Genomic DNA, 17,454 nt, shown 5'->3' with positions numbered 1-17,454 from the left:
CGGTGCTGCTCGCCATAGGGCATGCACCTGTGGAAACCCAGACACAAGGAGTCCAGGCCTGTGTCTGTGTTGCAGGCTAACAGGGCTCTTATTTTTTATGTGCTCAGACTCAAGATAACATCACGGTCAGGTGGGACCTGGGCCTTAACAAGAAGAGAATCGCCTACTTCACTTTGCCCAAGACTGACTCTGGTAATGAGGATTTAGTCATAATTTGGTTAAGAGGTGATTTTAAGTTTTAAAATATTTGTGACCATAAGTAGCATAAAATTCCTAGTTTCACCCCTGTAAAGTGTCCCTTAATTTGAACTCGTCATGGTAGCGTCTGTGGCGCGTGTGAAAACTCTTAACCTTTCTTGCTGTCTTTTCCCTGTAAGACATGAGGCTCATGCAAGGGGATGAGATATGCCTGCGGTACAAAGGGGACCTGGCGCCCCTATGGAAAGGGATCGGCCACGTCATCAAGGTCCCTGATAGTATCCTTTGTGTAAAGAAGGGCTGGCACAGGCACTGTCTGCCCAAGTCTCTGGCGAGCTTGTCCTGAGCACAGGAGACCTGCGTGGGGGTCACTGCTGAGAGCAGCCTCGAGGCCTCAGGTGGAGGGAAGGGTGTGTACAGCCGCGGCTGGAACGCCCTTTCTTCAGGTGTCCTCTGAGGGGGCACCGTTTATATAAAACTGATGAAGAGAGCTGCTTAGGCAGAAGCCAGGGTGCTCCGAGCTATGTGCCTCAGGGCTCTGTGGAAATCCACAATCAGGGCCTGGAACCTGGGCCCTGAGCTTGGCTGCTCCATGCTGGGTGCTGGCTGCACTGGCCCCGGACACGGTGGGCAGAATCTGTCACTGAGAACATGGGGCTCTGTCTTTGGTGCAGAGGAGGGTCTGTCTCTTCAGTAACAGAGTGAGGGCTCCTCAGAAAGGCTTTTGACAAGGATGAGACTTAACTCGGCGGCATAGATTATGGCGACGAGATCGCTATTGAGCTTCGGAGCAGTGTGGGTGCACCCGTGGAGGTGACTCATAACTTCCAGGTGGATTTCGTGTGGAAGTCAACCTCATTCGACAGGTATGTCTGCCTCCTTCCCAGCCTCTACTTCCCTGCATCTACTTTGCGGTCACCTGCCCTTGGCATGGCTGCTGCCTCCGGCGTCTCCGTGCTTCTCCTCCGCGTCACAGAGGGGCAGGTCTGCACAGCAGCTCCACGGTGGTGCGTGCCACTGACCTGGAGCTTTCCTTTCAGGATGCAGAGTGCGTTGAAAACCTTTGCTGTGGACGAGACCTCCGTGTCGGGCTACATCTACCACAAACTGCTCGGCCACGAGGTGGAGGATGTGATCATCAAGTGCCAGCTGCCCAAGCGCTTCACGGCGCAGGGGCTCCCTGACCTCAACCACTCTCAGGTTCTCACCCGCCCCGGGGGCAGGAGGGTCCCGGACTGCAGAGCCTGCCTGGTGAGCGGCCCTCCGCTGTGTCTACACCCCTAACGGCCACTTGTATCTGAAGGTTTACGCCGTAAAGACTGTGCTGCAGAGACCACTGAGTCTGATCCAGGGCCCGCCGGGCACAGGAAAGACGGTGACCTCAGCCACCATTGTCTACCACCTGGCTCGGCAAGGCAATGGGTAGGGCTCTGCACAGCCCAAGTCGGGGAGAGAGGGAGGCCTGTCTTCCAGGAGGCTTTGGGGCCCGGGGTGTCTGGCATGCTGCATTCTATGCCGTTTATATTAGATCTGGCCTTTGTGGTTGCTTTTAACAAGCAAACCTGCCATTCTTGTAAAGGCCGTAGTGGGTAAGTTCATCCTGCGTTGTGTTGTGCCTGCGTGCACCTTGGAGCTTTGAAAGTCTTGACAGTGCAAACAGGAGGTGAGGATGTTGGACTCGGGTATTAGCAGTGGGTTGCATGAGTGGTGTGAAGATCAGGAAGCTCCAGACCATCTGGCTCTTAGCTCCTTCAGCATCGTGTCACTCCTGGCTTTAGTCTTAGAGCTTGAGCTAGCTCCACTGCCTATGATTCAAAACAACAGTCTTGGCTAATTAGACTTTCTCTGGGCGAGCACTGACGTTTGCTCACACTGTGTTGAAGGCCCGTGCTTGTCTGTGCTCCAAGCAACATAGCCGTGGATCAGCTGACTGAGAAGATCCACCAGACTGGGCTGAAAGTCGTGCGGCTCTGTGCCAAGAGCCGAGAGGCCATCGACTCCCCGGTGTCGTTCTTGGCCCTGCACAACCAGATCAGGAACATGGACAGGTGGGTGTCGGGTAGCCGGCCGTAAGCGAGGCGTGTCTCCCCTGGGCAGGCCCTGGCGGCACACGCCTCCCTCTCACGCGCCCCTGTGTCTGCAGCATGCCGGAGCTCCAGAAGCTGCAGCAGCTGAAGGATGAGACCGGCGAGCTGTCGTCTGCGGACGAAAAGCGGTACCGGGCCCTGAAGCGCACTGCCGAGAGAGAGCTGCTCATGGTGAACTCACCCACCCTGCTGCCGGGGGAACTGGCCTGGGCCTTTGGGCGTTTGTCTTGTTCACTTGGGCCAAAGGACCTGTTTGGATACGTTAAGTCCACGATGGCACCTTTAGTTAGTTTGTTGTTTTGCATTTGAGGAGAGAACTCTGATACCCTCCTCCATATGCTTTCTCTGAGATCACACAGAGACATCTTGTTGAGGTAGATTCCACTCCCCGCCAGCCTCCCTGCTGCTGGGATCTTGGGAACCTGGTCCATACCCGGGGTGGGGCAGGGGGCAGGTCTGGAGCGCCGTCTCCTGCTCTTTGCTGATGAACCAACCGAAAGTGGATCTCAGCCTGAGCATGGTGTCCCTGGCTTAGCGCTGCCCCTCAGAGGCTGTCTCAAGGCACCAAGCTCTTTCTTAGGCATGAAGCCCAACCACTTAGGATCTCAAAAGTTAGGGTCATTGCACCCTGGACAGATGTTGTCAGGGAGGGACCATTTATTTCCATAGTTGCGGAGGAGGGCGTGGACCGGAACGGTGTGTGTGCCCCGTCCTGCCTGCTTTTGGGATCTGGGAACATTGACTGTGCAGGTGCCCTGATGCCTGGCGCACTCTCTTCCCCAGAATGCAGATGTCATCTGCTGCACATGTGTGGGCGCCGGGGACCCGAGGCTCGCCAAGATGCAGTTCCGATCCATTTTAATCGACGAGAGCACCCAGGCCACCGAGCCAGAGTGCATGGTCCCTGTGGTCCTTGGAGCCAAGCAGGTGGGCCACAGCCCATCCATTATAGTCTTGTTTGAAAATTGGTGTGCATTCTCTCCTGTTCCAGTTCTGTGTAATTCTTAGTGCTGGGGGTTTGTTTTTAAGTGTCCTATGGTGCTGTTTGATGCCCTGGCAGAGCGCAGAGGGATGCACAGCAGGCCCTTTGAGGGGGTCTTCGAAGGGTGGACTTGGCACAGAGTGCCTTTGTGTGGGTTCTGAGTGCAAGTTTGCGTGTTTCATGTATGTGGTGGGCAGTTTTCCCACCCCCAGTCCATATCTTGCCACTTGAATTCACATAGCCGGGTGGTTGTATGGACCCTGGCCCTCTTAGTCCCCTGAGTGGGCGTCTAGGCTATTCCATGCTTGAGCTTCTTACCTGTGTGGGCCTTTCACCACAGCTGATCCTCGTGGGCGACCACTGCCAGCTGGGCCCCGTGGTGATGTGCAAGAAGGCGGCCAAGGCCGGGCTGTCCCAGTCGCTCTTTGAGCGCCTGGTGGTGCTGGGCATCCGTCCCATCCGCCTCCAGGTCCAGTATCGGATGCATCCTGCGCTCAGTGCCTTCCCGTCCAACATCTTCTATGAGGGCTCTCTTCAGAATGGTGTCACTGCAGGTAATACTCGGCCCAGAGTGGGGGGCCTGGGGAGACAATGCCTCCTGTCACTTCCTTCTTAAGTGGCCTTACGTGGTGACTGCTTGTGGGTAGGGGGCGCCTCAGAGAGATGCAGTGGTCAGTGGGACAGAACGTGCGCTCTGGAGTGCACTCTGGGACATTCTCGGGGTGTGGGCAAGGGGGAGCCCGCATCCTCGTAAAATTCAGAGTCACTATGTGAGAATCCCCACCATTGGCGCGTCACACACAACACACAGAAGAGGGGGTGGCAGAGCTGACTGCCCGTCCCGCTCCCTCCTCTTATCGCTGGTTCTCAAAGTCGGGGCCCCGGCGGTCTCAAAGACCTCTGCACGACCAAGGCCAGACTACTTCTGTAGTAACACTGGGACATCGTGCGCCTTTTGGCTGTGCTGACACTCGCGCTAATGGCACAGAAGCCGTAGCATGAGTCAGCGGTGCGACCAGGCTGCTCTGTGTCGTCACCACTGCACACCTGTGGCAGGCACCATCCTGGGTGCACAAGCGAAGAGTACTCAGTTTACTAATCCCTGAGTGCACGTTCTTGTGATTCTGTGTGTGATGGGAGAGGACATTCTCCTGAGAAACTTGGCAGGGGTGTGAGGTGCTTGAAGGAAGGACTCACACACTGGTTATATAGACTGGGGTATTTAGCAGGCGTTTTCCCAAAAGTGACCAAAGCGAGCCTGTGGCTTCAAGGAAAATAACTGAGAATATTCATCATCAGTGATAAAATCTGAGAATTCACACCAAAATTAGAATTTTGGAAAACCCATGTCCCCTATCATGAGCTGATCAAGTCTTCCCAGTGCTGAGTGGATTTTCTGATGAGATCTTTGGTGGTGACAGATGTCAGGTGCGTCAGCCTTTGGAAGCTCTGCCTGACGGGGTGAGCAGGCACTTGCCATTCCAATGGCCAGCAAGGGTGCTCCCAAGTCACTGGGGGGTCAAAAGCCATGCAGGTGCAGGGCAGAGTAGAAAGGCCATCGTCACTGACCCTGCAGGGTGACCTCCCGTCCAGCTTTCCTGTAGAATCAGGGACAGAATTCCACAGTAGTAGGAAAGGTCATAAAACACGCTTCCCTTTTCCAACCACGTGCATCTGTGACCATCCTCACATGCTGCAAGGGCTCATGGGAGACTGGGAACAGGAGTAGAGTAAGCTGGATAGTGAAGTGAGTTGCGAAAATTCACTAAATATATATTTTAGTGGAAAACACAGTTATTTTTCATTAAAAAAAATTTGTAAGTTAATATGTTTATCTTTAAATGAATTTTAAAATATTTTAGATTTCTGGGTTTTAAAATACAATAAATATCAATAGGTGTAATCCACAAAAACAATAGCTGTTTGACCTCCTCAACTTTTCAGAGTGTAAAGGGGTTCTGAGAGCAGCATTCATTCAAGAACCACTTAGTATCTCGTTAATGCCAACAGCCCACCACGTCGGCCTTGTTTAGCCCATGTTATAGGTGAGGAAACTGAGGCTGAAAGTGTGCGTGCCTGGGCAGGGCCACACAGCTGCTGTGCAGTGCAGTCTTGACACTTAGAATGCTGCTGGTCTGTTGGGTGGTGGGGCTAGAAAAGGCCAGGACATGAGAAGCTTGTTTGTGATTCTCTGACGCGGTTGACACTTGTTGGGAAAGCCACCGCGTAACCCTGATTCACACCCTCACCCACCTTGCTCCACCTTCCTCCATGGCGTCAGCTCCATAGGGCAGGGGTTGGTGGTGGTGGTTCACTGCTGAACCATCAGTGCCCAGGACATAGCACCCCATGAGTATATTTTTTTAAACTCTCTACTGAAGTGTAAAAAAGTGCCCAGATCCTAAGTGTTCAGCTTAGTGCGTTTTCTCTAAGTGAACACGCCTGTGTAACTAGCACCTGCATCTAAAAGCACAACCTGACCAGCTCCTTGCAGCCTTGAAGTGACCCCTGTCCAGGGCAGTGCGGGTGCCCACCCAGACCCACAGACTCAGGGTAGCCTGACATCAGTGGTGGCGGGAGTGTTTACACCACAGAAATTGCCCAGCGTTGTAGATTAGCCCTCGCCTTACCCCCAGCAGGTGGTTAAACGTTTGCCAGCAGCGAGTGGGTCACCAAGCTTGCCAGCCACTGCCCTTGCTTGAAAGGTTGAGGCTTTGCCTCATTTTCAGCTTGACATAAAAGGGATCATACAACGTGTTCTCATGGGTCAAGCTTCCTTCATCAGTGTTAGGCTATTTTCATGCAGAAATACCAGTTTACTTAACACTAATCTGATTAGGTACAACTCCAGTCAGAATTCCCAAAGGTGGGCTTCCCTGGTGGCGCAGTGGTTGAGAGTCTGCCTGCCAATGCGGGGGACACGGGTTCGAGCTCTGGTCTGGGAGGATCCCACATGCTGCGGAGCAACTGGGCCCGTGAGCCACAACTACTGAGCCTGAGCGTCTGGAGCCTCTGCTCCGCAACAAGAGAGGCCGCGATAGTGAGAGGCCCACGCACCGCGATGAAGAGTGGCCCCCACTCGCCGCAACTGGAGAAAGCCCTCACACAGAAACGAAGACCCAACACAGCCAAAAATAAAAATAATAAATAAATAATAAATAAAAAAATTAAAAAAAAAAAAAAAGAATTCCCAAAGGTGTGGGTGGGATGTGTGATTTGACAAGCTGATTTTTTAAAATTGTAAGGACCAAGCACCCAAGACGAACGTGAAGAGCCTGACAAAGGTGGCAGCTCGTACTAGAAGATGTCAGGAGTTACTGTAAAGCTGTAGTCGCAGAGACACTGGGCACAGTGCCCAGGATAGAGTCCAGAGGCAGACCCATCTGTCGACAAGCCCTGGTGTGTGACAAGATAGGGTCAGCTCAACAGTGTAATTCTTTTTTTTTTTTTTTTAACCGCACCACGTGGCATGTGGGATCTTAGTTCCCCAACCAGGGATCAAACCTGCACCCCCTGCATTGTGGAAGTGTGGAGTCTTAACCACTGGACCACCAGGGAAGTCCCAACAGTGTCATTCTTAAAAGCCAGTTGTAGGGGCATATGAGTCCCTTAAGGTACATCATAAAGCTTCTGGAAGGAAATAGAATATCTTCGTTACCCTGGGCAGACACAGGTTTCTTAAACAGACTGCAGAAAGCACTAACCAGTGAGATCTGTTCAGCCAGTGAGCCGGCTTCGTCCCAGACACGGTGCCAGGTGTTCCTGGGAGTTTCGGTCAGAGGACGTACTCGGTGGCCTGCCCCGGGCCCGCAGACCTGGGTCTTTTGCCTGGAGCCTGCGGTTTCCTGCCCTGCCGTGTGCCTGCCCAGGATGGCATGGCCTCCACTCAGCTCTCCACCTTAGCTCAGTCCAGACTGCCTACACTTTCTTCTCTGATAGGATATTCTCTTTTTTTCTCCTCTACGATGACAGCGGATCGTGTGAAGAAGGGGTTTGACTTCCAGTGGCCCCAACCGGATAAACCGATGTTCTTCTATGTGACCCAGGGCCAAGAGGAGATTGCCAGCTCAGGCACCTCCTACCTAAACAGGTAAGCAGAGACTCATCTGTGGCGTCTCCTGGCTTCAGTGATGGCTTGTCCAGTGACTGCTAACCTGTGGTTTTGTTTGATGTGGTGGTGAAACTTTTCCTTGTTCCCCTCATCCTTATTCTGTTCAGACACTTAAACCAAGAGCCTATTTCCAAGCTCATCTTTTCAGCATATGTTTTTATGTTGAGCAGATCCTTCATAAGCCCACGTGTGAGCCTTTCTATCCCTCATGACTCCCTTGGTAAAGGATGGGCAGCCCAGCCGTGGCCGCACTGGGCAGGGCCTTCACAGTGTTGTGCTGGAGGCGGAACTGCCCCTGAGCCTCCCACAGCCTCCAGCCTTGGTGGGGGGTCTCAGGAGCCCAGAGATGGAGCCTGGGAAGTGAAAACCTGATTTTCTTAGGACGGAGGCTGCAAATGTGGAGAAGATCACCACGAAGCTGCTGAAGGCGGGCGCCAAGCCAGATCAGATCGGCATCATCACGCCCTACGAGGGCCAGCGCTCCTACCTGGTGCAGTACATGCAGTTCAGTGGCTCCCTGCACACCAAGCTCTACCAGGTGCGCGCGCCCAGTCCGGTCTGCTGGCTCCTACCCCAGGCGCTGACCTTTGACCACCTTGTAGCAGAGGCGCAGTGAGCCGGTGGCCAGCACCTAGGGGCTCTGCAGGCTTCAGGTCCCAGGCTCATCACTGGGATTTGATGGTGCATCTTAACACGAGGCTGAGGGGTCCTTGAAGGAAGCCTATTGGCTGACCGTGACCGTTGCCCCTGCAGGAGGTGGAGATCGCCAGCGTGGATGCGTTCCAGGGCCGCGAGAAGGACTTCATCATCCTCTCCTGTGTGCGGGCGAATGAGCACCAAGGCATTGGATTTTTAAACGACCCCAGAAGGCTTAATGTGGCCTTGACCAGAGCACGGTACAGAGGACTGAGTCCTGTTGGGCCTTGCTGGTGGCTCCTCTTGCATAGGAGTCCTTCTGAGGCGCTGGGAGGTGTTGGCCCAAGAGGCTGCTCAATGCCTGGTTCTCTTCCTATTAATTCTCCTACCCCAGCTGTGCCCTGGGCTGCGGCACAGGGCATGGTAGAGGGGCTTCGCCAGTGCTAGTGGTCAAAGGGCTCCCAGCAGCAATTCGGAAAGAACGTCTCACTCATGAGTTGTCTTTGTTTCTGTGTTCTGGTGGCTTTCTACGGCCTCAGTCTCGAGGGAAATTCCATCCCAACAGCGGAGTGTCCCTGTCAAGTTGTTTAATCTATGAGTCTAATGTTTTAGTCCTATTTGCCTTGTTCAGTTCTGGAATATAACTTTTCTGAAATGGTGAGGGACCCAGAGGGCAAGGTGGACCCTGTGTTAACCCCACGTGGCACCAGACAACAGCCACCATCGTGCCAGCCCCAAGCTGGGCTCACGTTCGCATGTTGGTTCCTTCCCCACTGAGGGCACCTTGGTTTTCGTTTGTTACCCCATTTGTTTGGTGGCCAGCTTTGGCGGGGGCGGGGGTGGTCCCAACACAGCTTGATGAGTGTGAGCATCCATTAGCAGCTCAGCTTGGGCCTCGAGTTACATGCCCGGCCCATCAGGGGTCCCGAAGCCGCTGTGGAGCCTGCCTGGGCCACTTATGACATAGTGCCCAGGAGGCTAACTCATGGTTGCAAACAAGGAGACTCATCTCTGAGCTCATCGGCCCGCAGAGGTGTTTTGACATCTGGGCTCCACAGAAATGTGCCCTCAAATAAACCCGAGTGTAGGCTCGGCAGCTTACAGGGTGGGCTCCAGTGAAAGTCACCTCGGCTCGCGGTTACCCACCTGTCCCCAGCATTCACGGCGGGCACTGGCACAGGCAGGGCAGGCGTCTGGGCAGGGAGGTCGAGGGTGGCCCCCAAGGCTCCTGTGTGGCAAGAGGAGGGGTGCGTGGTGGGCGGGGTGCCAGGAGAGCTGCCTGGGCACCTTTTACTCTGGACTTGGGTTTCGAGTTTGTTTGCTCTTGCCTTGGACCGGTCTGCGTAGTGCTCTGCTCGCTGCAGCCCTGAGCACGGCGCTCTCTGCACACGTCTTGCAGATATGGGGTCATTATCGTGGGCAACCCGAAGGCCCTGTCCAAGCAGCCGCTCTGGAACCACCTGCTGAACTACTACAAGGAGCAGAAGGTGCTGGTGGAGGGGCCGCTGAACAACCTGCGGGAGAGCCTCATGCAGTTCAGCAAGCCCAGGAAGCTGGTCAACACCATCAACCCGGTGAGTGCCGGCCGCGGGCAGGGGGCAGGGGTGGGTGGAAGAGACTGCTGGGAACCCCGTCCTCCCCAAGCTGGTGTTCTGGGCACGTGGCAGTGAGCGATGGCAGGTGTGACTCGTGACGAGTGCGAGCTGAGGGTGCGCCGAGAGTGTCAGTGTGTGAACAGGAGCCATGCGTGCAGGTCTGTCCCCACGGAGCCCCCCACGCCAGGTCTCCCCACTGTTCTGAGGCCTTTCTGGCCTTGGACCTCATGGGATGCTACGTCACGGGTGGCACCTAGGGGTCAGACCCAAGCAGTTAGGGAACTTGGCAAACCCAAGGTGCTCTGGGGGCCTAGGGAGTGGATGCTGCTTGAGCTGAAGCCCAGAGACGGAAATGTTTGGCAACAAAGGCCAGGTCAGGCGAGGAGGGGCAGGCAAGGCCCAAAGCACACAAGGCCCAAAGCCGGCAAGCCTCGGGGTAGTCCTCGGTGCAGCCTGGCCACCTCCCAGGCCACCAGATCTTTGGAAGTTCTTCCTTGTGTCAACATGATAAATTCCTCACTTATCTAAACCCTTTGCAGGGAGCCCGCTTCATGACAACTGCCATGTATGATGCCCGGGAGGCCATCATCCCAGGATCGGTCTATGACCGGAGCAGCCAGGGTGAGTCTCTGCAGGGGACCGGCCCGGCCCCACAGTTGTTGACCGTTCCCACGCCCACAGCTTCCAGCCCTGTTACTCCTGGGGTGGCCTCCCAAGCCTTGGTCCACAGAAGCCTGCCTGACAGAGTTTTCTCAGCTTCCCTTGTCAGAAGTCAAATAACTGGTCTTTGGTCATTTCTAAAAAACATGTTTTTAAAGTAATATAGCTCAATGGACAGCGGTTTCTCAACAAATACCGCAGCTCAGCCAGTTTGCCCCTGTGCTCGCACCCCACCCTGCCTGCCCTTCGCTCGCCTTCTCAGTGGGGGTGTCACACCCACCGCCTCATTTCAGGTTTCGCAGCTTCCCCAAGCTTCAGCTCCATCTGTCAGACCTCAGGGTTGCGTGTGCCCTCTTTTCCTGTGTGAGGCTTCTGTATGTACTGAGGCTGAGCCTTATCCTGCTGCCTGGGACGACTCCTCTTGCCTGAGCCAGTCTATAGATGGTTCCCATTCATCCCCCAGATCCCTGCCTCCTGGGACCCTTCCCTGCACCAGCCCCCATGGAGGGTGACTGCCTCACCCATGACTCTGTGCCACCTGCCCGAGTTTCACATTGACCTTAAACCTCTCATGTGCTTGCCATTCACCCTGAGGGCAGGCGCACCCCAGCTGCTCCTTTTCCACATTAAATTGGCAAGGCCCCTTTCCCTGCCCCAGTGTTCTCCCTGTCCCTGGGCTCAGACAGGGGATTGTGTTTTTTTGTTTTTGTCTGTTTAAATATTTATTTACTTACTTTTATTTGGTTGCTCTGGGTCTTGGTTGCGGCAAGCGGGCTCCTTAGTTGCAGCACGTGGGCTCCTTAGTTGCAGCATGCGAGCTCTTAGTTGCAGCATGCATGTGGGATCTAGTTCCCTGACTTGGGATCAAACCCAGGCCCCCTGCGCTGGGAGCGCAGAGTCTTAACCACTGTACCACCAGGGAAGTCCCAGGGATTGTGTTCTTGAAGAACAACAGATCTCTTATCGCCATATCTGACGAGTCCCCGTGTGGCTGGGGGTTTCCTGGGTCCAAACTTCATCCCTGATGCCACCGTGGGTCTGGCTACACCCAAGGTTGCCCTAGGGGCTTTTGCTTTCAGTGAGATCTGCTGGTCTATCAAGCTTGGGCTTTTTCTTTTGACTGGGGGGTGGCAAGGTGGCAGTGGTAGCATGTAATATGAATATAGCATTTGCCATAAAAGGGGCTTTTTTAAGAAATTAGAAATGCAGAGCGGTTTCAGTTTTTCAGATCCCCATGGGCCAGTGATTCTCAGAATCCCCTGGGAGAAAAGGTGCCTTCCCAGGCGCCAGCCTCAAGGAGGCTGTTGGGCGCAGGGAGGGGGAGGGGGTTGAGTTGTGAGATTCTGCATCAGGTGACTTTGCTGTTAGGGACGCACCAAGAAACGCTGGGGCAGACAAAGCAGTGACAGGACCAAACACACGTCAGCTGTGGGCAGGCACCAGACTCATCTGGATGCAGTGTGATACCTGCCGTTCACCTTGTGTCTTGTAGGCCGGCCCTCGAACATGTACTTCCAGACCCATGACCAGATTGGCATGATCAGTGCTGGCCCCAGCCACGTGGCTGCCATGAACATTCCCATCCCCTTCAACCTGGTCATGCCGCCCATGCCGCCACCGGGGTATTTTGGACAAGCTAACGGGCCAGCCGCAGGTGAGCACCGAGTGGCATCCCATGGGGAAAAGCAGTTTGGCCTTGGAGTTTGTTCACATCCAGGCTTTGAGCAGGAGTGCTTGTCTGTGAGGCTCAGAACCTCCTTCAAGGAACCCTGGATGGCTGTCTTTCAGGCCGGGGCACCCCAAAAGGCAAGACTGGTCGTGGGGGACGCCAGAAGAACCGCTTTGGGCTTCCTGGGCCCAGCCAGACGAATCTCCCCAATAGCCAGGCCAGCCAGGATGTGGCGTCACAGCCCTTCTCACAGGGCGCGCTGACCCAGGGCTACATCTCCATGAGCCAGCCCTCCCAGATGAGCCAGCCCGGCCTCTCCCAGCCTGAGCTGTCCCAGGTGAGCCCTCTGCCACTTTAACTTGAGACATCTCCCACCCACAGAAAAGTCAGACCAGCCCAGGGAGCCCTCTTCACACATGCAGACCCCATGACACTCACCCCTAAAGACCTTAGCAGGGGGACTGAAGGTCTAGAACATTCCATCCACAATACTGTCCTGGGTAGCGTGTCTCCAATGGTGAGGTAACCAGTGTGGGTTTCCTGCCACTTAGGCTTGAGGATAAGTTTCCAGATTATTCCCTGCGGCTGGTGATGGGCTGGACAAAGAGCAGGTTCTCAAGGCTGGGAGGGTGAGTGCGCATCCTTCGACTGGGTGCTCATCTCTCCAACCTTGTCTTCCAGGACAGTTACCTTGGAGATGAGTTTAAGTCACAGATTGATGTGGCGCTGTCGCAAGACTCCACGTACCAGGGGGAGCGGGCGTACCAGCACGGCGGAGTGACGGGGCTGTCCCAGTATTAGAAGGCAAGCTGGCCTCTGGAGGAGGTCTTCGCTGGGATCTGGACTTGTAGGAAAATGTGGGAAATGTGGGAGTCTCAAGTCCTCGCGTGGCCAGCGCATCCTGTCACCTGTCACTCTGGGTCCCTGCACCTCTGCTTAGTGTCTGGGGGATGTGAACTTCATGCACACCGTCTGTGCCACGGTCCTCTCCAGAGAGAATCTTAGAGCTGCTCCTGGTGGGCAGCCAGGAAGTGGACGCACCCCTCACCCTGACGAGGCAGGTCACGAGGTTGGCGAGGGCCCCAGCTCCTAGGTGCACGGGTGCCTCTGGGGGTGCTCCTAGGTGCCCGTGAGGGCCCTCCCTCATGGTTCTCCATCTGTAACGAGGCCGAGCAGGGCAAGCATAGGCCTGGGGCTTGCCCCTCTGCCCCTTCCTGACTGTGTGCAGGGAAAGTGGGATGCAGTAATGCTGGGAGAAGGGGTGCACCGCTGTTGAACAACACAGGCTCAGCAGCCTTAACTCTCGGCTGCCTTCTCTCCGGGTGGGAAGTCATTGGTCTGGGTACCCGGCCGGCCTCTGAGGTCACGTTTAACACATGAGGACGTGGGGTGCCAAGTGGAGTCGGGGAGAAAGCCCCGTCCGTGCCTTCCGGGCCTGGCCCGGGAGCTGCCCCGGCTCCCACTTTCTCTGAAGCCTCTTGCCCTCCCTCCCTCCCCAACAGGTGGCAGCGGAAGAGCTAAGCTACGTGGCTTAGTCCATCAGCATCTTATTCTGGGTAATAAAAAATAAAAATAAATGGATACCTGTTTTCCACTGCTAAAACTGAAGCACCACTGTGAGCAACAGGAGAGGGAGAGGAGTACCCGAGGGAGAGAGGAGCCCGAGACAGAGCGAGCGCCCACTGCTGGCACGTGGCGGCGAGGAGACGGAGAAGGGAGAGCGGGAGGTGGGGCGGCCACGGAGGACCGCCCGCCAGCGAGCCCCGCCAGCCCCGCTCGCCGAGGAGCCCAGCGCTCGCCCGCTGCGTCCACACCTGGGTCTGCGACCAGGGCGGAGGGAGGAAGACCCTCATCTCAGAGTAGCCCTTTCCTCTGTTCTTTTCTTTCTTTTTCTCTTTTATTGAAAGGGGACTACGTTTTAGCCGGAAAAACTACGCGTTTCTGTGCTGAGCAGGCTCCTTGCGGTGGCGGCCGTGCCGGGAGAGCCCCTCAGAGTGTGGGTTCTGTCCACGCCGGCTCTGATATCGCCGCGCTCACGCTGCCTGTGTTCTAGGAGGGTTTTCATTTAAAGAAAATACGGTGGTTTGTGTTTTTCTGTTTGTTTTTTAAAGATTCTTTCAAAGGAGTACTGAAAAATATACTTTCCCGAATTTGTCTCTCAAATCTTAGTGGTGGACCTGGGAGATGCGAGAAGCTTCCAGAAACGAAGTTTAAACATGCCAAAACAACTCAAGATTAGGATCAACACCTGTGACGGGAGGAGGATTTTTTTTTTCTTCAGTTTTAGCTTCCAGCAGCTTCTCCCTGTACGTCAGGGCGGTGAGGGAGCACGGTCCTGGGCCGGGCAGGCGACTCCGTGGTCTCTGCTGGACTCCGAGAAGCAAAGCGCTTCCCGTGTGCCGTGGACTCGGCCCCGCAGGAGGGGCCTCGGCAGGACTGGCCGTGAGGCCAGAGGGCAGGAAGGTGGCTGTTCCCTGGCCAGTGGCTCCTTCCCCAGGGTCCTTCCTGAGGATTTGGTGGAAAGCACCAGCCAGGAGGATCTGTCCCCGTCCCCAGGGAGACTCCCACCGTCCCTGTGGCCAGTTAGGCTCACTGAATGCCCCATCCCCTCTTGTTCCCCACCCTACCTGACTAGTTTGGAGCCCTTCTACCTGCGGGCACAGTTCTGATGAGGTGGGGTCGTTTTAACTTTGGCGGGGAAAGGGAATATGTTTCTGAAATAAGTTGGTTCTGTGCCGAAGGGCTTGAAGGAGTTGTCACATCACGTGGTACACGGGGGCCTCTGCCTGGGTCTGGGTTGCAACTTGCAGTTATTGTTGCTGGTGGAGTCACCCCCAGCTCTTCGCACACTGTGATGGGGATTAGCCTCCCTGGCGGGACCTAGTTGGGGACTGTCTAACCCTAACCCTGCCTATCCAGGCCCTGATGACCCTGACCCCCAGCATCCCCCTCCCCATGTGCCTTATCCCAAAGCCTCCAGATTCCAGCTGGTACATGGGAGAGATGGGGGACACACAGGCCACCTTCCTTCTGGCAAGGCCTCTTATTTATTACCATTGCTGTAGTGCTTTCGGTTCCCACTTCTTTTGGTAGCTGCATAGAGTTTGGATAGGTTTTTGCTATGACCCCTTGTGCACCGTCCCCATGGGTGACACCCACCCACCCTGTTCTGTTCCTTGGAATGCTTTGCCTCTGCTTTGTGCTGTTTGCTTTTTTCTCCACCTTAGCAACAGTTGCTATGAGTCCCCCAAATCAAGAAGCATCTGTACCAAGGCAATGTAACTTTTTGATTTTCGGTCAATTTGTTTTAACTTCTTTTGTCACCAATAAAATCTTAATAAACAGCTCTGCATTCACACTGGGGCTGGATAACTACAGGGGGTGGCAGAGCACTTGGTTTGGGGTTCTGCCTGGTTGGGGGTGGGGGATTCGGAGCCACCTCAACAGCAAAGCTGAGACGGGCCAAACCTGTGCAGCAGGGACTGGAATGGGGGAAGATGGGCCTATGCAGGGTCAGTTCCTGGGGCCCGTGTACATTAGATGTTGGGCACCCTAGAGATGGGTTCTGGGAAGGCTGGGCCGGCGGCGTCACTGTAGGGCCCCCCACCCACCATCCTGGTGGTTGATGGTGATGGACATAGCTACTTCCCTCCCCACTCCCAGGTGACAAGACCCGAGAAGACAGCAGAGCGGACCACGCAGAGTTTATTGTTGCCCCCTCCCGCCAGCCCCCGGTCAGCGGCAGCCGCACTCATCCACCACCATGTCTTCGTAGTGCCGCAGTACCACGTTGTCGCTGTTGTCGAAGAAGAGCACGGAGATGGGCGACAGGCGCGCGGGCACGCAGCAGGGCAGGCCGGCGGCGGCGCTAGGGGCGGCCGCGTGCATGAGCGCGCGCAGCACCGCGTGGTTGAGCGCGGGCGTCCCGCCGGGTTCGGACAGCGCGGCGGGCAGCCCGCACTTGCCCTGGCAGTAGTTGGCCAGGAAGCCGCGTGGCGCGATGACCCATTGGTGCCAGCCCACCTCGCGGAAGCTCACGTAGAGCCGCCGCGCGCGACACGCGCCCCCGGGGCCGCCGCCCACTGCGGGCTCGGCCTCGCGCCGCGGCCGGGCCAGGGGGTGGCACAGGCGCGGGTCGAGGGTCACCAGCAGCAGCGAGGCCTCGACCAGGCTCGCGCAGGCGGCGGGGGCCCGGGAACGCAGCGCCAGCGTCAGGCGGAGGCTGCGCGGCGCCGAGGCGTTGCGGGCCCAGGCGGCGCCCAGCAGCTCAGCGCGCACCGGCATTCCCAGGGCGGGCACCGCCTGGCGGAGTACCACCTGCCCGGGGCCCGCGCCCGCCGGCGCCACGCTCAGCTCCCAGCCGCCCGCCGTCCCCGCCGTCGCCTCTGCAGCCGCGAAGCGCAGCTCCAGGCGGGCCTGGCTCGGGCGTTCGGCTGGCTCCACGGCCGACAGGTCGAAGACGACGGTCCACTCAGGGCACTGTCCCGCAGCTGAGGGGGGCTCCGGGGGCCGGGCGGCTGCGCCTGGGGAGGAAGGGAGAGGGCTCGGCTGGCGCTGGGTCCACACTCGGTGCCGACCGGCCCGCGAAGGGGTCTCGGTTGGGGACAGCGGGGGAAGGTGAGCGACCGGAGCTGGGGGGCGCACCATCTGTTAGAAGGCGTCAAATGGTGTGAAGCGGCGGTGGGTGAGGGAGATGGAGTGGGGGCAGGGCATCACTTGCAAGGAAGAGGCCCCGACCAGTGTAGGGCGGCCAGCCCGCCGTTGGGGACATAGGCGGGGGTGGGGAGGTGGGGGGGGGTGGAATGAGCGAACGCATGGGGCCAGTGGGGAAGCGATGCTAGGGCGGGTGGCATCTTCAGGAAGGCATCAAGTGGTGTGAAGCGGCAGAGGGGGTGGGATGGAGTGGGGGCAGGGCTTCAGCTGCAAGCAAGGGGCCCTGCTCGGTGCAAGGGAGCCTGGCCTTCGGACCACTCCCCCACCCCATCCCCTGTCCCGGCAGGTGTCCACGCGGAGGAGCTGAGGGAGTTCAGAGGCCCAGGTTGCTTGCGGGCTGGACGGGGCGGGTGGGGACCCTCAGGGCTCTCCGGCCTTCCTCACGCACCGCTGGAGGCTCGTGGCGGGCTGGGGCGCCCAGCGGGGTATCGGCCTCCCAGACCCACGCCCCCAGCGCAGACCCCACTCACCGCGGTCTGGGACGTGGCGCACGATGTTTCCGGCGACCCCCAGCTCCTCCACGTGGCACGGCCGCAGGGTAGCCCCCAGGGGCGTCCTCCGAGGGCCCGCCCTGGCCTCCTGGTGGTCCCAGCGGCGGAACAGGCGCCACATGACAGGGGGTACGGGCCGGGACTTGGGGGCGCCCCGGGGCACGTCGGGAAACCCAAGAGCCTGGAGTAGGGCGGCGGCGGGGCCCGGGGGCGCGGGGGCGCGGGCCGGGGGTGACGAGGGCAGCAGCATGGCCAGTAGGAGAAGAAGGACGCGGCGGCCCGGACGCCGGCACAGCGGTGGCATCTTCGTCA

General features: G+C 57.2%; 2 protein-coding genes across 3 annotated transcripts in view; one reads left to right on the top strand and one right to left on the bottom strand.

Annotated features, from left to right (window-relative positions):
• Window positions 1-15,282, top strand: part of UPF1 (UPF1 RNA helicase and ATPase) — a 35,185-nt gene extending 19,903 nt beyond the window's left edge. The window contains exons 7-24 of one of the 2 annotated variants that reach the window (XM_082381301.1): window positions 108-225; window positions 378-476; window positions 956-1,064; window positions 1,239-1,398; window positions 1,502-1,620; window positions 2,082-2,246; window positions 2,342-2,456; window positions 3,069-3,212; window positions 3,608-3,821; window positions 7,240-7,357; window positions 7,760-7,916; window positions 8,132-8,274; window positions 9,414-9,588; window positions 10,149-10,230; window positions 11,762-11,923; window positions 12,058-12,275; window positions 12,620-12,742; window positions 13,441-15,282. In XM_082381301.1, the coding sequence (XP_082237427.1) occupies window positions 108-225; window positions 378-476; window positions 956-1,064; window positions 1,239-1,398; window positions 1,502-1,620; window positions 2,082-2,246; window positions 2,342-2,456; window positions 3,069-3,212; window positions 3,608-3,821; window positions 7,240-7,357; window positions 7,760-7,916; window positions 8,132-8,274; window positions 9,414-9,588; window positions 10,149-10,230; window positions 11,762-11,923; window positions 12,058-12,275; window positions 12,620-12,739 (2,418 nt within the window). In that variant the 3' untranslated portion in view covers window positions 12,740-12,742; window positions 13,441-15,282. The remainder of the gene's footprint in view (window positions 1-107; window positions 226-377; window positions 477-955; window positions 1,065-1,238; window positions 1,399-1,501; window positions 1,621-2,081; window positions 2,247-2,341; window positions 2,457-3,068; window positions 3,213-3,607; window positions 3,822-7,239; window positions 7,358-7,759; window positions 7,917-8,131; window positions 8,275-9,413; window positions 9,589-10,148; window positions 10,231-11,761; window positions 11,924-12,057; window positions 12,276-12,619; window positions 12,743-13,440) is intronic. The other variant, XM_082381302.1, reaches the window with a different exon arrangement.
• A 343-nt stretch (window positions 15,283-15,625) lies between these two features.
• GDF1 (growth differentiation factor 1) lies at window positions 15,626-17,446 on the bottom strand (the record flags this gene model as incomplete). Its single annotated transcript, XM_082381369.1, has 2 exons — window positions 15,626-16,461; window positions 17,122-17,446. 2 exons carry the CDS (start codon window positions 17,444-17,446, stop codon window positions 15,674-15,676), a joined length of 1,113 nt encoding a protein of 370 aa, XP_082237495.1. The 3' UTR covers window positions 15,626-15,673.
• Window positions 17,447-17,454: the final 8 nt, after the last annotated feature.

The sequence above is a fragment of the Balaenoptera borealis genome (assembly GCF_965194805.1).
Source record: "Balaenoptera borealis genome assembly, chromosome: 2".
In the NCBI taxonomy this organism is placed as follows: Eukaryota; Metazoa; Chordata; class Mammalia; order Artiodactyla; family Balaenopteridae; genus Balaenoptera; species Balaenoptera borealis.
Note: the sequence above shows the minus strand (reverse complement) of the source record. Positions and strands in the feature narration are given on the sequence as shown.